Genomic DNA, 21,589 nt, shown 5'->3' on the forward strand with positions numbered 1-21,589 from the left:
TTCCAATTTTAATTCTGTTCATTTCTTCTTCTTCTTCTTTTTTTTTTTTTTTTTTTTGCCCCCCGACTTTTCCCTTATTTCCAAGCTCTGTGGGATTGTGGGGAGACGGGGAGTTAGACGAGTGCAACAACTGATGATGATTTCCTCTCCCTTTTAACACAGAGACATTATAATCACATAATGTGAAGTTGTGTTATCAAGGAAAAGTTAAACTTCAGGGAAGTGTGGCTGCATTTCAGTTGGCTATTAGCCTTTTCACTTTCTCTTGATAAATTCTCTATTAATGCTACTGGTTTTAAATTTCCCTGCTCTCTTGCTGTGCAAAAATTGGATTGTTCATCTCCCGGGGAAGGTACTTTGCATTCTTGCTTGCTGTGATCCTCCCGCCTTCCAGAATTACCTAAATCAAACCAGAGTAGGCTACAAGCCAGCTCGAGCTGTAGGAAAACAGACATTTTACTCATGGAATTATATGCAAATATTAGTCTTGCAATAGTTCCCTTCTTGCCTCAACATCTACATTTCCACCCAAGAAAACCACCATAAGCTTGATGGATGAAGAACTAAACTACTGTGATCGCTAAAAGAACAGGAACCCAAACCTAGTCCTACCAAAGAGATTTTTCACTTATAGATGCAACATATTGCATTCTTCGAAGAACAAGGCAGGAGCTACAGCATCATAGAAACTACAGGATTAAACCCTTCATTGGGATTAAATGTTTTGTTGTTGCTGTTGCTGTTGTTTCAGACCGTTTGCTTGTGCCTTTGTGGCAACTCTTGGGTTGGTTGATGGCCCACCAAAAGGACTTTGGAGTATCAAGACAGCATCACCACTGGGAACCTTCATTAGACTTAAAGGATTATGAAAAGTCAATCATTTGTGGTGGGACCAGAGCATGCATGCAGCACTGGTGTAAATGTTCTTCAGGCTACACAAGTGAACAGAAGGTGTGGGAAGCTGGGGGTCAGCCTATTCTCACAGATAACTAGTGACAGGACTAGAGGGAACGGCCTTAATTTGTGCCAGGGTGGTTCAGGTTGGAAATGAGGAGACATTTATTCTCAGAAAGAGTGGTCAGGCATTGCCCAGGGTTGCTCAGGGGGGTGGTGGAGTCACTATCCCTGGGGGTGTTCAAGGAAAAGTTGGACCTGATGCTTAAGGATGTGGTTTAGTGGGTGACATTGGTGACAGGGTGATGGTTGGACCAGGTGATCTTAGAGGTCATTTTCAACCTTAATGATTCTATGATGTACGCAAGGCATCGTATAATGGACATCATTCGAGTCAGTATGGACCGGCTTGCAGACACCGTGCTATGATGGTTCTGATGAAGTCAGAATAGGAAAAAAAAAATGTTTTGTCAGGTCTAGAAATCCTAGCCCAATTCAATATAATATTGTTAGCCTGTCAGGTCACATCACAGGCCATGTTACATCATTCACCAACAAAGGTTGAGATACAAATTTCATCCTGAAATGAGCCAACCTTTCTGTTGCTCACTTTTTCACTTAGCTTTCTTAAATTATAAAATAAATTCCTTCTCCTGAACTGATCTGCAATTAACATTAGATTCAATTATTATGTTTTTCAATTGAATTGATTTTTTTTTCTCTATTTTATAACTGGGATGTACTGTCACGTTGGTGAAAGGGCAACTTGCCAGAATACTACTTAGGTAACCCTGGCATGTCTAAATGGAAAGGTTTTCATTTGTTCAATTAAACATAAGCATCAAAATCAGGACATTGTTTTTCTTTAATTTCATTATCACAGAGTGACAGTTTATAAGTGCATTTACTCATGCAGTCATCAGTCCATGATTCTCCAGACAATTCTATGCATCTTCTCTTTGAGTAAAAACGAGGTAAATCAAGGAAAGCTGTTACTAACATATATGTCATACTCTTACAAGCAAGCAGAAAATTAAAAGATTAAGGTTGGTTGCTGAAAAAACAAATAGCTCAAGATGCAAGATCAAACAATAAAAGCTTCAAGTGGCAAAAGCTTCTGAATTTATTGCCAACATGAGAAGGTGATCTAAGAGATGGGGATGACTGAAACAGGGATGTAGTGCTGTCACTCAAAAGGAAGGAAAAAAATCCACAAAAATAGTGGTTTAGTTTTGTCCAAATCGTCTGGTCAGTATTTATCTAAAGAAAACCATAGATATCCATGATTATGGATGCATGTGAGAGCTTGTGAGATAAACAGCTCTTCAAGTAAATGAAGAGAAACAGGCCAGACCACGGATGAGCTCATGGTTCAGCAAATGCCTAAAATCATATTGGATGAAATATGTCCTAAAAATGTCTTCTCATTAACTATAATGAGACCTTGAAGTCAGATGGGGACATCTGCATCCTGGGAACCTACAGTTAGGGAAGAAGTACCTTGCTCCAGTCAGTAAAAAGCCCTAATGACCTGTAGTAAACAAGAGCTGACTTGCTAACAGTAACATCTAATCTCTATTTAAGAACAACCCCTGCTGCAGATTGCCAGTTACAAATAACTGAGCCTTACAAAAAGTCTCGGCTGTTTGAATGATGAACAGAGAAATAAAACTTTACGCTTTGTGGTAAAATGGCTAAACCAGGACAAAACAACAAAACACATGCAAGGCTGTGATAGCTTGGTCCTTGTAAGGAAAATCACTTATCCCTTGCAATTCTTTAAACGAGTCAATAGCTCAGTGGAAATGAAAAAGAAACTGTAAAACAGTTGATTTAATTCTTTTTCAGATTGTAAAGGCCTGTGATATTGTCACTCCTGAGGTGACTATAGACGGTAACTACCGTGGAGTGAGGTAAAAAACAATGGCAAGTACTTCAGAAGAAAGAAGAAAAAAAATGCACACACACACACACACAAAACAACCTAAAAGTAGGTCAGTTTTTGTCGTAACAAAAGGTTAACAGTCCACTGCCTCTAGGCATTTTGTTGGATGCCGTGTTGTTAAATATATTTATTAGTCCTCCAGGAAGGGGCATCAGTGGTGGGAAAAAAAAATAATGAAGCAAAACAAAACAAAAATCTAAAAAGCAGACCAAAAAAAAATAAAATCTCAATCTGACATCATGATGGTTCTGCAACCATATTAACACGAAAGCTGTATTGACAAGTAGAATTATTTATGACTGTAACTTCAGACCCCGTGGGGCAGGAATCTGAAATAGGGTTATCAACAAACCCAGAATCACTTGAACACCCTGCTCTGGAGGGTTCATAGGTCGAGTAGGGATAACTATCCAAGAGCACACAGCACTACATGGCTTACTGGTCAAGCCACTGATGACACTAACCCTCTGTCAAAATGCAAGTCTTAAGAAAGGAGGATGAAAAACTTGCCAAGAAAAACTGAATGGAGTTGGGTCAGTAGCTGGCTGTCTAGTGAGAGAAGCAGACCCAGATAGCTGAGCATGGGGAGGATCTGGGTAACCATAAGAGCTCTTGAAATGCCTTAAAAGATGGGCAAGTGCAACTAAAGTTAATCCAGAAAACCCAGCACAGACCTTGTGGGACTTGAGAGAGCTGGATGGTAAAGCCAGATTGCACCCAGAGGGCAATGCCCAGTGTGTGGGGCAATGCATGGACAGTTGTCTGAAAAAGATGGAATGTTGAATAGCACAGATCTGGTACTCTGAAGAGGTACAAGTCAACTACTGGGGGTAATGCTCGGGGCAGAGGCAACCTGTACTTCTGTAGTCATGCTTGCCAGCACTGGAGAGGTCTGCTACACCAGAAAGACCTAAGCACTTCCAATAATACGACAGTGAATGATGTTCAACGCTGATGAGTGCAAGTGTGAGAGGGAAAAATTAAAGTGGCTCGTACAGCTCACATGCCCCTACATTTGGCACAAGAGTTCAGCAGACAGACTCGAGCAGCCCGAGGAAAACCACTGCTTAATGCATTGATGCCTTCCAAAACAGCAAACAAGTTATTAGGAAGCAGAATGAACCAGGCGATAAATAACACAAGGTTGCCAGTCTGGCACCACTCACCAGCTCTGGCTTCATTTAGGAGGGAAGGATTCATTTATTGCCGTGCTAATGCAATATGGTCAGCAAGTGCCAGCACCTTTGTTTTAGATGGGAACTATGTGGAAGAGGCAGGCGGCACTTCAGTGGCACTCCTGTCCCCAGGTATCAGAGGACATGGTTTTGGCTCACCTTATTTGAAGGTCACCAAGCTTCAGAGAGCCTGCGGTACAAAGCTCAGCCTCCCCCTTGGCTCAATGCAGTGCTGTCGTGACGCCCACGGAGAAAACCCACCTGTGAAACAAAGCTCTGGCTGCTCACGGCTCTCCCAAAGCTATTGTGGCGCTCTTTTTGATGGAAGGTAACAATAGATGCTCCAACTCCACAGGCATCGGGAGAAAAAGATTAGCAAGAGGCGTTAATATAATAGTGTTTAACCCAAACATCGCCAAGCCCACACATGGCACTGCAGAATTAATACCTCTGGTTCAGGGGAATGGAGGGATGGAGAAAAGAAAGGGAAGCTCAGAGGGAGCAGGATTTGAAGCCAAGAGTACACACTATGGAACCATTACAGAAACACAGAATGGCTGAGGTGGGAAGGGACCTCTGGGTCTGTCAGGTCCAGCCCCTGCTCAAGCAGGGCCACTAACAGCAGGGTACAGCTGTTGTATAGCTTCCAGCTCCCAAATCCTTTTGCTTCCTAGCTGCCCTCTGTCCCCAGCAAGGATCACACTTCCATGAGGTCTCCGCAGCCCCAGCAGCCAGAGCGATGCTCCATCCGACTGCATTTCTCCCCAGCAAAGTCCCAGAGTCCCAAACGTGGGACTGGGACAACAGGGGAGGGCTGCACCCTGATACAGGGGGATAACGTGGTTTCTTGAAGGGGTGGACAAGGAGACAAAATGTTGCAAAAAGCTCCAAGGTGGCAGTATCTCTTTGAGTGTGGTTGTAAAATGCTTTGTTCTTCTGCAAAACACCCAGGGGAGAGGAAAGCTGTGCACTAGAGATATGCTGTTCACATGTTTGTTTGTTTTTTGGAGGTGTTTGAAAGTCACTCGAAATGAGGTACCAGTTCATTTGCAGCTGGTAGAAATCATCACTGAAGTCAGTTATCTGTATCAATGTCCAGTAGCAGGGGATCTATGCTACAAGCAAATGAGCTCACTCACCAAATTCCTAAGGTGTGTTCGGGGGAGCATTGCCTATATTTAAAATGCAGTGATTTATGAGAGATCCTCCTTGGGTTTCTTTCCTACAAGGAGACATCTCAGGAAAAGCAATAAGCCTTCTGCTGTGGTCCACAAAAAAAGGGAGTTCCCGTAAATCTTAACAGGTGAGTTGTAAAAAGGTGTGACATTCAGCAGCGCCTGGAGTTAAACGGGAAGATTCAGGGCTAAATGATGCAGAGTCCTTAATCCTTAGGTGGGGAGACAGGTGACTGGGAGAGAACTGCACAGCTAGTTCCCTGTTTGCATTTAAAGCTCTTTATTCACTGGCTCAGCAATTCTGCTGTGGCGTTTATTTTTAATGCTTTATTTTTGCAGTTTGACTTTCTAATGGCAATACCTGAAGTCACCTTCCTTAACCCTTCAGAGTGATACAAATTAGAAAGAACAAGAGAGGAAACAACTGAAGGAACTTGGCTTATCTCTGTCTGACCACAGTAGGAGGTTGCTCTCTCTTAAGCAATCACCACCAAGGCACACAGGTGCAGGACTTCCATTTATTTCCTCCAGCTACATCCAAGTTGGAGGGACCTAATCCCCAAATTCCCGTCATGAAAGCACTGGGGCTCATAATTCATGAGCGGCAGCTGCAATTTCAGAGGCAGAGAAGTCATGGTGGTTGGTCTTCATTTTTTCCTCCTATTCTAATTGTTCAACTGCAGTTAACAAGGAATAAGGAGGAAGGAGAGAAATTCCTCCTGTGAAAACTGAGATGGTCCTGAGAGTTCATCCTTAGGGCTACTTGAAAGGATAAAGCCTAATACCAATGCTAATGCTAATGCCCAATGGAGTACCTTCTGGGCCACCAATGCTGGCAGTATCTGCTAATCAAAACAGGTCAATGAGCTGAAATTTGCATGGCAGTATGTTTATATGGACCATCAAAATTCAACTAAATATGACATTCTATTTTGCTGCAGATCTGAAGGCATCCTTCGCTATGCCTCCTTACTGGCCCCCCACCCTCCCTTCAACATCACTCCCCTCACCCTACACCAAGGAAAAAAATAAATAAATAGGCACCTCTGCTCTCCTCCAAATTTTGGTAGGAAAGCCCCAAACCTTGGAAAACCTGCTTTCCCCAGGAACTTGTCTCGCACATGAAGATGAGTTTTTCTTACATGAGAGCACATTTTCTTACATAAAAACAACCTTCTCCTTAAATAGAGTACAAGGACTCTCAGCACTGTATGAGATTTAAAGTTATGCCTCCTGACCGTTGCCAGCTATTTGGGCTTCCACTGTGGCGTGGGGAGAAAGGTGGCTGCTGAGAAGCTTGGCATGTGCAAAATGCCTCTGTACATACAAAAGCTTTGAACACAGATCCCTCTTATGAGCAGCGAACCATCATTTGTAAACTCAGCATATGCTGTTTGCAGTTTCCAGAGCACTTTTTTCATCCTCCCCTCTGGTAATTTTTCCCCCAGGTGTGTTTTATGCGTGCAAGTATCTTAGCAACTCTTTTCCTCCCTGCCCTCCCTCAACGTCATATCTCAGGATTTTTCAGAGGGCAAGAAGTTATCTCTCTCTTTGACAGTACAATCTGCTACACGCCCTCGGAGAGACGGGTTTGCTATTTAGCTTCTCCCGATAAAGTCATGGTATCATGGGCGAAACTTCAGAACACAGCAAGCTCCCCCTGTAGGGGAGATCTGCCTTCAGTTACAAATGATGATTAGCGTTTTCCTTGAGCTTCATCCAAGCTGGATAGATGACAGTGTATTTTGTGAACAAGAGCACGTTCCATCTGCCTCGCAATTCAAATAAGGGGAGAAAAATTAAAAGCCAGCTCCGCCAGATCTTGCATTTGGATCTCGCATCACAGCACGCTCAAAGGGAATTGGGAGCGGAAGTAGAGGACGGGCAGCGCTTTAATCCTGGCACGGACACCCACTCTTTCCTTGGTCTTAGGCAAGAGGAATTTACATTTCTATGGAGTTCCACTGGCAGCGAAACAATCCGCAATGTCTCAGTTTCCCCAGCTGTGGAATGGGGATAGGAGCACGGTCATACATCTGCAGCAGCTTTGATCCCCCATGTGCTGCGTGAGCAGGAACTGACAAGGGAAGACAGGGCTCGGGGACTTCTGCTACAAAAATCACTGGCAAAAAAAAAAGGCAGAGTTAAAGGTAAGCAAATGCTTACAGCTGTCACAGCACTGCCTGCCACAGGTACTAGCAGGAAGTCTTAGACATTCGTGAGAGTGCTTATAGAAAGGTCATTTTAGGCCCTGACAGCTCAGTAGAAGATGTTCAGGCACAGGGTGTAAAAACAGGCTTTGTATGGACTGATCCTTGACCCAAAGCCCTTTTGCCTCCCATTCCTCAAGAGCAATCCGTCACCCTTAAATCAGACGTTTATTCATCTTTTTTCTTTGTATCAGCAAGAGACCTCACTATCCAAAAATGCTTTTTGATGCCTCCATAAGCAAGTGCATTTTTACGGGTTACTCTCAATTTCCTGCCTAAATAAAGCAACCAAACTTTATGCTTGGCCCCACCATATCCGCACATCGGTTGCTGAATTGTAATGAAAATGTGACCCTGGTTGTAAGTGCTTACAGACACCCGTGCTTGCAATGACCAGCTAGCTTCCAACACAAACTGGAAGTACAGAAGGGAGGACACTGTACCAACCCAGCTGCTTGCAAAGTGCTAGATTTCCAGGAAGGGGAGGAATATTTGAAGCTTAAATGTTTAAATATTTAAGTGTTTTGGTGTTTGAGGTAGAATCATAGACTCTTTCAGGCTGGAAAAGACCTCCAAGATCATCTGGTCCAACCATCACCCTACCACCAATGTCACCCACTAAACCATGACCCTAAGCACCACGTCCAACTTTTCCTTGAGCACCCCTAGGGACAGTGACTTTAACATCTTAGGCTAAACCATATGCTTTTACAAGTGTTGTAAGACTAGCAACAGCCTACCAAGCACTAGAAATGTGTTGGTTTTGTTTGTTTGTTTTGTGTGTGCATGTGTGTTTTGGGGGTTGACATATGCAGGCTTCTCAGAGGCCTTTTTCTGCTGTTCATTCTTTGCTTCTTTTCTCCGCTAGAGTAATGAATTAATGAGCATGTTAGGAAAGGACCTGTTCCAACAAACTCTGTTGGGATCTATTCCTCAATAAGGAATATGGCTCAGAAAGAAGTGCTCAAAAAAGATGCAATTATTTGGACTAAACCACCAAGTTCAATAGTCGTAGCACAATGTCAGCACCCTTAAATGCTGATTAACGTACCCAGGACCAGTCAGAGCACACGGACACATCGTCCAGGAGATATCCACAGAGCAACATTGGTGGGACAGGGACCCCCTGGGCACAGGGCCACCCCCCACACTTCTCTTCCAGGGAGGTGCAGACACAGACACTGTCCCCACACCAGCCTTTGCAGACTCCTACCCATCCCCCTGATGCTTTCTTTCCCAATATCCTGTGCTCCCAACTAAATGACAGATGTGGTGTGAAGGGTGAGTAAGAGCATGAACCCCTGCCTGCAGTGGCAAGAGATGTCAGAGGACAGAGAATGAGAATGACTTGTATTTCCTCATGCAGGCGACACAATAGAAGTGTCTTGTATTTAGATTGAAGGAAGATTAAGGCATGAACTTTTGGTAGCTCTCAGTGGTGCAGTCTGAGGAGATGGAAGGATAATGGGATCACAGGGTCGCAGGATAATTCAGGCTTGAAGGGGCCACAGGAGGGCCCTAGCCCAACGTCCTGCTCACAGGAAACTACAGCATCACACCAAGTTGCTCAGGAGTTTATCTAAAAATGTGCATTAAATATATATATATATATATTTACATAAAAAATGCATTGCTCCATAATATCTAGGTGAGCCTTAGCAGTTTCTGCCTCAAGTATGCTGTCTGGTAACCTCAATACGTAGAGGAACTGGAGACTTCAATGGGGGGAAGGAAATGACAACCAGAGGGGTCACACCAGATAAACTGATGGTGAATGGAGTAGTGGGGAAATAAAGGTGTGTAAAGCACATAGCATAGTGGGGTGCCAAAACCAACAAAGTCAGTAAGCCCCTAGCTGAGAATGACGCTTTTTACCCACATAGGTCATCTTCTGACAAACCCAGCAGATACATCTCTCTTCCTCCTTCTAAAATAAACACAAACGCACACTTCTATAAAATCTTTTTGATAAAATAACAACTAAAAATATTACAGAACACCTGAAGAAGATGAGCCTGCAGAGTGCAGAGGACATAAAATATTAGTCTCTGGTATCAGCCTCTAAAAGCTGACATTCACTGATAATACTGTTAACATTGCCTGGGATGTTTACTGTAATTTCAGCAAGAACGTGAGTCTATTACTGTCAAGGCAGCTCCAGGCACTTTTTGGCAAACTGGAGGAACATGAACTGGTTTCCCTGAGAAATGTGTGTTTCAATCACCATCTCAGTGATCCCTTTCCCTTGTAAGCTCTGTAGGGTCTCATCTTTACCCTTGGTTCGCCCTTCTCTCCCAAGATGCATGGGCAGGGATGGGATGCTTCAGGGCTTTTGCCACGTGAGCTTTTTCTATTCAGGACATAAGGTTAAAAAAGAATCGGAATTTTCACCAATCCAAATGGAGAGGGTAACAACGGGTTAGCAAGTCTGTATCAACCTTCACTTCCGTTAAAGTCTCAGGGATATTAGTAAAGCTCAGCAGCTACCACCATGAAATAAAGAAAAAAGCCTTCTTACTGTACCATGATCTGAAGCAATGTGCTGCTGGAAGGAAAAAAAAAAAAAAAAAAAAAAAATTCTAACCAAAAATAAATAAAAAAGAAAGAAAGCGCAGCACTTAAAGCAGGAGGGCAAGAAGTCAAATCTGCAGTAGCAGCTCTTGAGAGTCCTGCTAGGGGATCTTGCCTCGTTGATGGACTATTGACCTGCATTGTTATTAATTAGCACCGAAGAGTGAACTGCTCTAACCCAAATAATAGGTGAGAGTGGTAATTCCCCTTTGGGGCAGCAAATCACATCTACAAAAATAGTTGTATCGATGAGGCAGATGATGTTTGCACTGTCTGCGCTAACAGAAATAGCAGCAAGGTATTACCTTTATTGAGACAGTCATCATTTGGCAACAAAAAATAGGCAAAAAATGCAGCGAATGGAGGTGGAAAGTAACACGTCCTTTTAACAAAGGAAATGTTAACACTTTAGGGAGAGAATTTGCAGAAGCTAAACACTATTTCACTAGGAGCAACAGAGATCTCTCTCCAGCTCTACCTTATTGATGTACAGACAACCTTTAGCTCAGCTCAGTTTCTGTGGATACATATGCAGATATGTCTGCCCAAAATTCAGATTATTAGCAAAATAATGTGTATGTTAGCACTATTTTCTCCTTCTGTAGAGGAAATACTTCATTTTTAGGAGTTGCTGAAGTCCATCACTGTTCAGCAAAGCTCTTAAGACTGACTTACGTATGATTTGCTGAATCAGGGCTTTCGTTGCTAGCTCCGTGCAAAGTCACTGAAAGGAGGAGTGCTCAAAGAGAAGGATTTAGGGTGAAATTCTTTGACGCTAACAGTCCCTGGATAAGGCAATGGGAATCTAAAAAAAGGGAAATTATCTCTAGTACACAGTGGAAACCTCACCAATTTAGTTAAAAGCACTTCACCATTCACAGTACCATTATAAGGTTACACCTGAGACATGAGAAATACCCAGGGCTAAAAATAGCTTTTATGTATTACTATCTCTCTGTCTTGTGAAATCCTAGATCATCCACCTATCCCTGAGGAGATGCTGATAGCAAAAATATACAAGCATTAACCATTTCCATGAGGAAAAAAAAAAAAACAAAAACACACACACACAAAAAAAAAATAGTTGTAGTTAGCCACTAAGAAAACGTTTGGAGATCTGCAAGTAGCCTTAACGAAAACAGTGTCTGAGCAAAAACGATTTGACAGAAGAATTTTCAGTCTGTATAACTGGCAGTATTTCATTTCGTGTCTCTCGTCTACGTCTCTGGATTTACTGGGTTTATAGGCCAGATGGATGAATAACAACAAACTTACAACAGTTGAATTCAGTAAACAGTAGAAATCAAAGGAGATGCAGCAAAAACTCTCCACAGCTGCATAAGACTTTCAGACGTGTGTCTTTTAAGCATGCAACTACCACCCACACCATCTTCCAGGTTATTATGGAATTGTCTATACTCCAGGGAAATGATCCAGACTGCTCAGGTACTTGATATGGACTGGTTGAACACCACAGCATGCAAAGCTAGCAGAATTCATGAGCTATTCGGACACTGCACAGCACTTCACTTGGATCCCCTCTGGATCCCATGTGATGCCTCTTCAGCCCTGAAACAAAATCTTGTTTTATGTGTGCTTTCTCTGTGCACGGTGGCAGGTATCATGAGAAACCTGTGTCAGAGCTTGTCGGAACGATTTTCTTCTAGCATGATGGTGAAGCTCCTCTAACATGATGATGTTTTGGGCTCTAGGACATGATAAAAAGTATATGCCAATTTCAGGCAGCATTGGGAACTGTCCTGGATGGAAAAAGCCAAACTTAAGGTAATATGTGATCTTACTGGCTTGCTGGAGAAGACCAAGAAGCAGATTTTCCCTCCTGTGGGCTGAATGCTTACTGTCAGTCAGAGTCCCTGAGGTGGAGCCTCAGAGTACATCCCTTAGAGCAGTTTCACCCAAGAGGCATTAAGTTTGTGAACTCTGAGTGGCACGAACTGAAACACAGGATGTGAGGACAAGTGTGTGATTCCCACCAGAAGTGCATTTCTCACTCAACACAAAACTTTTGAACAGACACGGTTAACGTGCTCCACAAGGAAGCCTGGAAGTGAACTAGCACACGTTCAGTGTAGATGCTTGAGAGAGCATCATCTGGAGTGCAACCGAGTGAGTCAAACTGACAGAGAAAACACCGAAACAGAACTGGCCCATTCAGGGCAGAGGCTCTGAAACTCCAATTAATGCAACCTTTCATTTCTAACTGGCATGATTCTGGCAGTTTGGAGGCAGGAGTCGACATACTAAGGACGCGGAGATTGACTAGGAGGCATTTTGATGCGAAGGCAAGTAATTTAGTTTTTGAGCAATGCATAAATATGCAGGCCACAAGAGTAGAAACAGGGGCAGAACAGGTAAATCTGTATGCTAAGAAGCCGGTCTCTGCATGAGTCTGCTGGGATAGGCTGTTTTTTGTTCTCAATATTTGCTAAGGTTTCTTCACATTTTCAAAAGAGCCCAGCTGTTATTTCCACATCTCTTATTTTGCCCTCAGGCTTGCACAGTTTCCCACAGAATTTACCCTTAATTCTCCTTATTCCTCCTCTTTCCTAAATGTCAGTGAAGACTAAAGAAAATTGTTGTGATCAAATCATCGAATCAATAGGGCTGCAGCTGTACAAGGACAGAGAAGATGCCAGTTCTCAGTGCAACTGCAGGCATGCACTTCTCTGCATCCACGTTACTAAGTCCTCTTACTCCCCTGAATGGGGTGGCTGCAGCCAAATTGTTTTTGGAGAATACTAACTCTCAAAATGTTAATATTTGGGTAAGCACTGGGAAAAAAAATGTGCTAGGATATGCCCTAACAACTTTGGAGTGTAATGAGTCAGTTCTGGTGCCTGCTTGATACTACTTAATTTACTAGTGTAGAAATTACCTAGAAATCTTTCCATCAGTGCTTGTAACCTTTGAATTGGATCCATGGGAGTTTAACACATTTCTTACATTCAGCTTTGGTACGACACCAAGATCCTATGTGCAGTCTGCTGCTGTAGCAGAAGGGAATTAACAAATGGGGAAGAATTGAGAAAAGAGCACCGAGGTGGCTGAAAAGCAAGGGAGAGTGACTTGTGAAGAGGAGGATAACTGTTAGCACTCGAGGAGTTTAAACACCAAAGGGGAAGAAGAATTATTTGCAGGGTCCAATAGAGTTTTACTAGGTGTTAAGAGCTGAGAACGAGTAAGGAATCTTTAGTGAGAACAGAGGGAAGCATTTCATCAACGCTGAAGTCTGCTGGACCGTGAAATAGTCTCCCAAAATAAATGGTGGCAGCCCTACAGCCCGGGTCATTTTAAATTAGACTGGCCAAAATACTTGAGCGGATTCTCCAGGGAACAACTCAATACCAGGTCCCAGGGATGGCCATGTCAACCTCTGACGGGCATGATAATGAGACTCCCCAACGCTGCTGTGAGCAGAGTGCATATGAACGCTGTTTGCCATTCACACGGCAGCAGATCTTTCACGTACGATGCTTGTCATGATATTGTGTTATTTATACATTACTTTGAGTTGAAAAGTCTGTGTGAAGAGGCAAGCAGAGGCCTCATAAGTCAAACCCCCTAGACTATCGAAGCTGATGAAATAGCTTGCATTAAACCTTCTAAACGGCCAGCATCAGTGAGAGATTTTACTGAAAATACCCCTCAGCAAGAAATTATACGTAGTAATGAGTGAACAAGGAACATGTTCGAACTAACAAACATACTCTGACAGACTCTGTGGGGCTTTTTCTTGTTTTATTTTTATTGTATTTCATCTTCTCTCTGGTTCCAAATGCTTGACTGACAGGAGTATAAGTTGGCATCTATCACTTCTCTTCAAAACAGATAGGAAATGAACATCAACATTTCTCAATACCAATCCAGGGGGAACAGGCTTTCCTAAATACAAAAGCATCTCACACCTGTTGCCACAGACTATTCAGCTCATCTTCTCTTTTGCCAAGAGAGGTATCGGCTAAAATGAAGTTCTGTTGCTTTCTTTTGTTTTCTCCAGGATATCCTCAACTGATGGTCAGAAACTAGATGGAGGTGTTCGCGACGTATACTCACTTCCCACAGGCAAGCAAAGCATCAGCTCTCATGCTCTGATGACCAGGTATTACTGGAGAAAACTGTCCGCCTTCTCATATCAGCCAAGATAATGCCTTGGTTCTGCATCATATAAAAAAAGAAAGAAATGGAAACCTGTGGAAATACCCCTTGGACCAGGGCGATCCTTTCTGAGATTTTTTGTGTCTTCTGACCTAAATGAGGAAAGAACACCTTAAACAACTTATTCTCCCAATTCTCTCTGAGATGTAGGATGATGCTCTTATCCTCATTTTAATGATAAATGACTTAAGATCAGCATGATGAGCACGCAGGTCACATAGACTGATGGCAGAATTGACATTGAACTACTTCCAAATGCTTTTCTAGCACCCTTTTGTTGGGGAACTCTCCACGGGCGTCTGCAGCTGATGGTCTCCAATCTGTAATGTCCATCCAGTTAGTGCTGATCTATCACCAGACTGTGTTTCAGCCAGACTCACCTTATCTTCATTTGGTCTGACTGACCTTCTAATTGTTAAGTAATTTGGTAACTACAATTAGTTCTAAAAAGTGTCTGACATCTGCTGCCTTTCAGGGCTGAGAGGTGATGTGATCAGTCTTGGTTATGTCAGGTTTGGTAGCCAACAAAATGGGCAGCTGCCTACCTCCATGGGCTGAGCTGTTATTGCTACTGCTCCTCAGAAAGAGAAAAATGGGTGTAGGGAGCTCAGGATAAATAAAGTGGCCTTTGCTATTACAGGCACAAGCCTTCTCAACAGTAGGAGCTCTTCAAATATGCCATTGGATGATATTGATAGTAAGGTGATGGTTGGACCAGATAGTCTTGAAGGTCTTTTCCAACCTTAATGACTCTATGATATTTCTGACCTGGCTATTCACCACTGTAGACAGTAATAACACGCTCACTGCTGCATTAGCAGCCCAGGAAGCACAGGAGTGGGATGTGAGGCTCCTGTAGGAAAGGACAGAAGGTTGAGGAAGAGGTGGGATGACCTGATGGAAATGGTGGTAGGGCTTCTTCTCCTCCTCCTACTCTCTCTTCACCTCTGGACCAGCTGTGTCTGTATTGGAAGGATCACCAGAGGTCATCTGAACCAATACTGCATTTAGCACCTTTTTTTTCTCTAGGTCTTTCCAGTCACCAGGCAAAGTTCCTCATTCAGTGGTTATCCATTTTTTCTCAAAGTTTTAATTCTTCCCCCCTGAAGACAGGTGCCAATGAAAGGCACAAGGGGGCTAAATTATATCCATTTGCTATGGCAGAGCTTGTGCCAGCACTGAGCACTGACAATGCACATTACAGTTCAGCTCATGTATTTCTGATGGCACATTTTACAGGGCTATATATAAAGTTGTTATGGCATCTATTATTCACTGCCAATACAGTTCAAGTTAAAATAGGTTTTATGTAACAGTTCAAAGCAATATTTTAAGAAATAACACTTGTGTCAAGGCTGCTGTGTCCTACCAGATTTTGACATTTCCAAGCAATAAAGATCTTTATCCAAAATGTAAGGTTTTGGCGAGACATCTCCCTTGCAGACTTCTCTATTTTTAATCTGCAAGCAATATCAAAAGAAGTGGATTTAAATAAAATGAACAGCCAGCTGAACTTCTGACATGGCTGTTATCTTTCTAGGTGGAAACTGTGAACACTGAAAAGTGCCTCAAGGGATGTTCATGACAGAGAACAATGTCCCATTAACCTGCACCTCTGAAGAGATTCTAGAGATGTGGAAAACACACAAGTGGGAAAAAACCATTGGAACATTAAGAAGATGTCTATTATGGACCCAATTTTATATCTGCTTTTCAGGACACTAGATGGCAAGAGAATTTATTTCTTCATTCTTTTAGCAATGAAAAAATGGTTTTATATGTGTTCTTGCAAAAAGGACAAATTCGATGTCTCCAAAAGAAAAGGCCTAACGCTGGTACCAGCATCATGAGCCTCTCTGAAGTTATGTGCTAATTAGTGTGCCCCAGAAGACAAAATGTTCCAGCAATGCTTTGCTTAAGACCTACATGTTTCTGGTGCTAGATACTCAGAAAAGTAAAAATCCCGGTAAGGCCAATCTACTAGCATAAAATGTTTTGCACTGCTCTATTCTTCATTCTGGTCCCCAAAGAGCACAGGAGAACAAATGCTATATATCAATTTGGTGATAAATTTAGTTTATTAGTTGGGTTTGACAGTTAAGACTAATGTTTCCTTTTAGCTTTCTTGGTTAGTTACTGGTTTTGAAAACATATTTTAAAAAAAGTTTTAAGGGTGACTTTCAGCTCAATGAGTCCCTTCTTTGTATACCGACAACTTCTAATGAAACTGGGGAAGTTTTAATGTACAAGATGAGTCTTTTCACAAGAAATATGTTCATGTGGGTCAACAAACAGAAAAACAAAACCCAGCGAAAATGATTTAAAAGCACCATCTGCTTATTCAAATACAGCTGGGGAGAGGTATGATGCAGTCCAAAAATCCATTTCATTTTCATTATATTTCTTTCAAAAGAGATGTTAAATAAAATACTGCTGGGCCTAAATGCTTTCCTCCTAGGGAAAAATGTTTTAGCTGCATTTGAAGTAATGTATGTGGAATGCAGTCTTGCTTACTGGATAAACACGGATCTCAGATAGCAAAGCAAAATGGATGCAGCTATGATGGGGACGGGGAAAAACAACTGGTAAAAGCAAAGTGCAAACATTCTCGGGAAGCACAAGTCTGAACTTCACTAATTACAAAAGTCAAATAGGTTATTCAGAGGGAAGTTAATATTAAGCAGAAAGGTAAGCAGAAGCTACCAAATCAATAGACGCGCAATCTGCAAAATACATGAGCAAAATACATTTATTGAGGAGTTGTGTAGCACTTGGACTATGTTCACTTAAACTCCTTGGCTGCCTCCTCAGCTTTCAACACAAGCAGGTTTCCTCCAGTTTCCACAAGCCACTGGAAAGCAACTCTCAGGATGCACAGAGGTGTACAATGCAGAGAAGAGACAGCAGAATTCACCCTGCACACCCCTGCATGGCCACATAGTCCTGTGTGGCACCGTGCAGAAATACCTTACTGTGGCACAAACACAGAATTTTAAACAGTAAAATAAGGACTTTTTTTTATTATTATTATTATTATTTTTTTTTTTTTTTCCCTGGGAAGGAAACAGGGCAGGATAAAGATGGAAAGAGAAAAGCAGTGACTATATTCTAGAATAAACAATCACAACAATATCCTTTTTAGGATGCAGAAACACGATGCAGAAGTACTATTGCATCCATCCTTCTTGGACATCACAGTACAAGATCATCTCAAAATGTGCATCTTCTTGCAACAAAGTTCCCTAGAGTTTGTCTTGGTGGGTGCAAAGAGATTCCCCAGGTGTGAAAAGTTAATTCGCTCCCAAAGATACTCAATGTGAGAATATTCTTTCACAATTTCATCCCTAGTAATGCACACAAGTGCACGAAGGTCAATCATCTCAATTCAACAAACCATAACAGAGATGAGATGTACACTAACCTCAACCCACTCCTATAAAACTATCAATATTTCCTACTTACAGGATTGACTCATATGTAACTATCACTGTGTGCAAACAGAGGTCAAACCCTCAAAGCAGCAGTCTACAGCAGGAACATTTGTCCTCTTTTCCCACTGTTAACTCAATCACAATTCCTGCTACACCACAACCAAAATCCATTCTGATAAAATTAGCTCAATCGCATTAAAGGACAAAGTATAGTCCTTAATTAAATGTTCTGATTTATTCTGAAGCCCTCTTTTTTTGGTTCAGCTTGAGTTTAGGCCTGTAAAAGCTTACAAATTAGAAATATATAATGTTCTACTTTTTGCTCATTTATTACTTAAATTTGAGTAACAAGAGTTTCCCAAAGCATAAAAGAGAGGTATAAAAAGAAAAATGTGGGATGTTTAACTCATTCAGACTTCTTTTTGTTCCCTTCACCATATTATATTTATAGCACCTCTAAGAAAAAAAAAAAAAGCGAGAAAAAATAGTATGCCTTCTTTTACCTATATTAAGAACATCCAAACACTGTGACAAAGCAACAATTCTTAAAAAAAATCAACTTATTTAATCTACTTATTATTCTCTCTAATGTTAAAGATGAATATTTTCTGTCCCAAACATGACTTTCAATTGTTTCTGCAACACAACAAGAAAGTTGTTTTGCTGTTCAAAAGCAAGTTCAATTAAACTACCTTACTACAGACCACTGTGGAAGAAGAAAATACCAGCCAATGAAAATTAATTACTTCTTGCCATTTTTATTACAGGTCATATAGATTTCTAGTTCTTCCTTCTGTCACTCAGTTCCAATTTTAGAAATGACTGATAAATCTCTCCTACATCTAGTGATGATGTACAGGCAGCCACGTTAATTAGCATTTCTTTTGTCACGTTGAGCAATGCAGAACACAAGGAACCTGCGCTTCCAGCTTCAAGCCCACGACAAGAGGAGGTTACTGACCTCAATCTGCTGGATGGCCTCCTCCCGCTGACGGATGGCCTCCAGATCCTCTTCTGTGATTTCTGAGAGCAAGGCTTGATCCTGACTCTGGTTTTGCCACATGCCATCTCCTCCGTTGAAGATCTTCTCATCATCAGCAAGGTCAGAGAAGGGAGTCCTAGGGCTCTGCTCAGATGCGGGAATAGAAAGAAAGCAAAGGAACTTTAACTCTTGTTCAGTTTTATATAGCCTTGTGCTGGCAAAGAAAATAGTCATACAATAAATTATTTAAACCATGGTGAAAAGGTGAAGAGAGTAACTGGAAGTTACATGAGGGAACACATATCAAGTCTTGAGGAACCATTATGACCTGAAACTAGATCTCTTGAGCTACATTAGAGCCCCAGCAACCAGTTTCTGTTTTCTGACAGTTCTCACAGAATATTTACATGCAAATGAAAAAAAATCACATATTACCTTGTTGATTTTATTGCAAATTCTTCTAGATTGAGATACGTTCTCAGACACAGATAAGCCCTATGTGTTTGCCTTGAAGACTTTACTGCCCAACTTTCAAAAGAAAACAAAGATGCTATCTTGTTTATTTATGAGAAACTATAAATACAACTAAAAAAAAAAAAAAGCCATTATTGCATTATTGTAATGTTCCTGCACAGCCATCAGTATGAGAACCTCACAGCTTCATGGTGTTTCCTCTGTAGAGTTGACTTGCTTTTGCTTCCACATCAGAAACTGATTTCTAGGTAGCTAGATGTTCATGTTGGCTTCGGGAGCTGTGCTTGTATTCTGAGCCAGGTTCAAAGAGACTGCTCGTGATCCAACTCATCTACACTGCAGAGGTTTAGCAAGGTATTCTCATCCTCCCAGCCTTTAGCTTCTGTGCCTATAGAAACGGTTCAGTATAGACAGGACTGAGAAAATGAACTGACATGAGGTTGGTGTGGACGGTCCAGAGGTTGAGTCCAAGTCCTAATAGGCATCACAGAAGGCTTCAATCCTACAAGTTCATGAGTATTTTACTTCAAACTATGCACATAGTCCTTCAAACTGGCCTTGATCTGAGCTCTGACTCCCAGTCAAAAGTTACAATAAAAAACCAATCCAACTGCTTCCAGCGCTCTGAAGTTGAAAGAAGAAATAGCAGTTCTACAGCACGCTCTTGACCTGAATGTCCCCAAAGTCCCCAGAAACTACAGGAAAAAACAAGCACAACCATTCAGGAGGGTGCTCAGTTCTCTGAATCTGGACTGATCTGCAGCACAAACACCGGGGCTCTTAAATGCCCCAAATTGGAGAGGAAGCAAGGCCATCAGGTAGCTTGTTGGAAGGGCGCAGAAGGACTGGAAGACTGTAAGGACTGCAGTGGAAGTCACAGTGAAAATAATGTCAAACCACCTAGGCACAAATGAGAAACCCAACCAAACATGCAAGAGGGAGGCAGGAGAATGAGCAAAAAAAGACACTTTTAAGGGGTTTTACTTCGTGCTGCTCTGCTTAGAGATCTGCCTTGGAGGAACTTTGAAGGAGGCACATAGAGAAAATGGGTACTTTTTAACTAATACTGTCACATTTAGACACGCAAGCTAGCTAGATTCTGAAGAATATCGGGCACCTGGAAACTGTTATTTAACTCTTTAAAAAGTGTATAATTTCTGCATTTGGAGACTAAAGAACTTTTGCAGTTGCCTAAATATAGACTTTGCCTAACAAAAGCAATTCATTATTATTATCACCATCGCCTAGTTGCAGACGAAGAAAATTATACAACGTGATGAAGTAAGTAGAGTAATGGAAGAAGTAGAGGCATGCAGAAAAAACTGGCAGTATAGAGTCAAGTATATTTTAAACATTTAAACAGAAGATAAAAATATTTGACATGAACATCTTTGTTTCACCTTCTGCTTCCCTGGGATCTGTTATCTACAGAGAAAGGGCGTGTTATGGGAAGAAAATCATCATTTAAAATGAGGTTAAAAATTCATTTACACTTTAAAAGATGTTTTAATAGGATTAAGATACTCTGGCGGGTCTTATTCACCAATTATTATGTGACTCGGACACTAACTTACCTAGTTGAGTGTTTCACTGCCAAAAACATATATTAATGGACTCAAGAAGAAAAGAAAACACACCATGTGGTATTCTAATGTTTCATTTTTAGTGATAGAGAACTTCTTGCATCTTCACCAGTTATACTGCACAAGGTGGTGTAGGCTGGAAGGGCTCATGTGTCTGACCTCTGAAGATGCCGGAAAACAGTAATCTAGTGAAGTGCTATGGTCACAACAAGGATGTTGTGCCATGCATTTAAATCCATGTGAATGGCCACCTTAATCCATGCTTCCCCATGCAGATATATCCATTTCAGTGGAAGGTATCAAATTTGCTAATTACCAAATGTTTCCCATCCTGTTCTGAAGTGGGAGCACAGGATTAACAGGACATTCCACAATACAATAACCAGCTCCTCAAATGATATTAGTCCCTGCAATACTACAGTTGTATCACAAAGATGCTTGGTCTGGCTTCTGTCAACTATTTCTGTCATCCTCCCTTGTTGGTCCTACTATCTGTAAATAACCCCAAAATATAATACACTTAGAGCAATGCAAGTGATGCTGTTCAATCATCTCTTACAAAAGCCAGCTATTTACGAGTTTAAATACATAATGGTCTAGAAACAGATGTTTTTCTCCAAACAAAGTAGTGGCTTAAGTTAATTTCAGAGCTGCTGAAGGCAATTATGTGATTTTGTGTCCTTAACATCTTTTGAGAAAACCCAACCACAACTGCTGAATGAACAAGTGAACTGTGAAACAACAGAATGCAGGGGGTCTCAAATTGCCTCCCAGCCACAAAAACGGTTCCATAGTAACCTTAACTGTAGTCATCACGACCTGCTAGGGGGATCTGTACGGCGGCCGGCTGTGCGGAGAAATTAAAAGTGATTTTGTGGTTGTTGATGCTAGAGTGGCGTCATTTCACTGATAAACTGAACAAATCCTGGATTTGGAAATTAGAAGAAATCTAATGACTTAATATTTCTGATTG

At 41.7% G+C, this 21,589-nt stretch overlaps 1 protein-coding gene across 2 annotated transcripts in view; it reads right to left on the reverse strand.

Annotated features, from left to right (window-relative positions):
• Window positions 1-21,589, reverse strand: part of TSNARE1 (t-SNARE domain containing 1) — a 444,539-nt gene that overhangs the window by 201,186 nt on the left and 221,764 nt on the right. For both annotated transcript variants that reach the window (XM_035317254.1, XM_035317253.1), the window contains exon 8: window positions 18,539-18,703. In XM_035317254.1, the coding sequence (XP_035173145.1) occupies window positions 18,539-18,703 (165 nt within the window). The remainder of the gene's footprint in view (window positions 1-18,538; window positions 18,704-21,589) is intronic.

Source organism: Oxyura jamaicensis, chromosome 2 (assembly GCF_011077185.1).
Source record: "Oxyura jamaicensis isolate SHBP4307 breed ruddy duck chromosome 2, BPBGC_Ojam_1.0, whole genome shotgun sequence".
In the NCBI taxonomy this organism is placed as follows: domain Eukaryota; kingdom Metazoa; phylum Chordata; class Aves; order Anseriformes; family Anatidae; genus Oxyura; species Oxyura jamaicensis.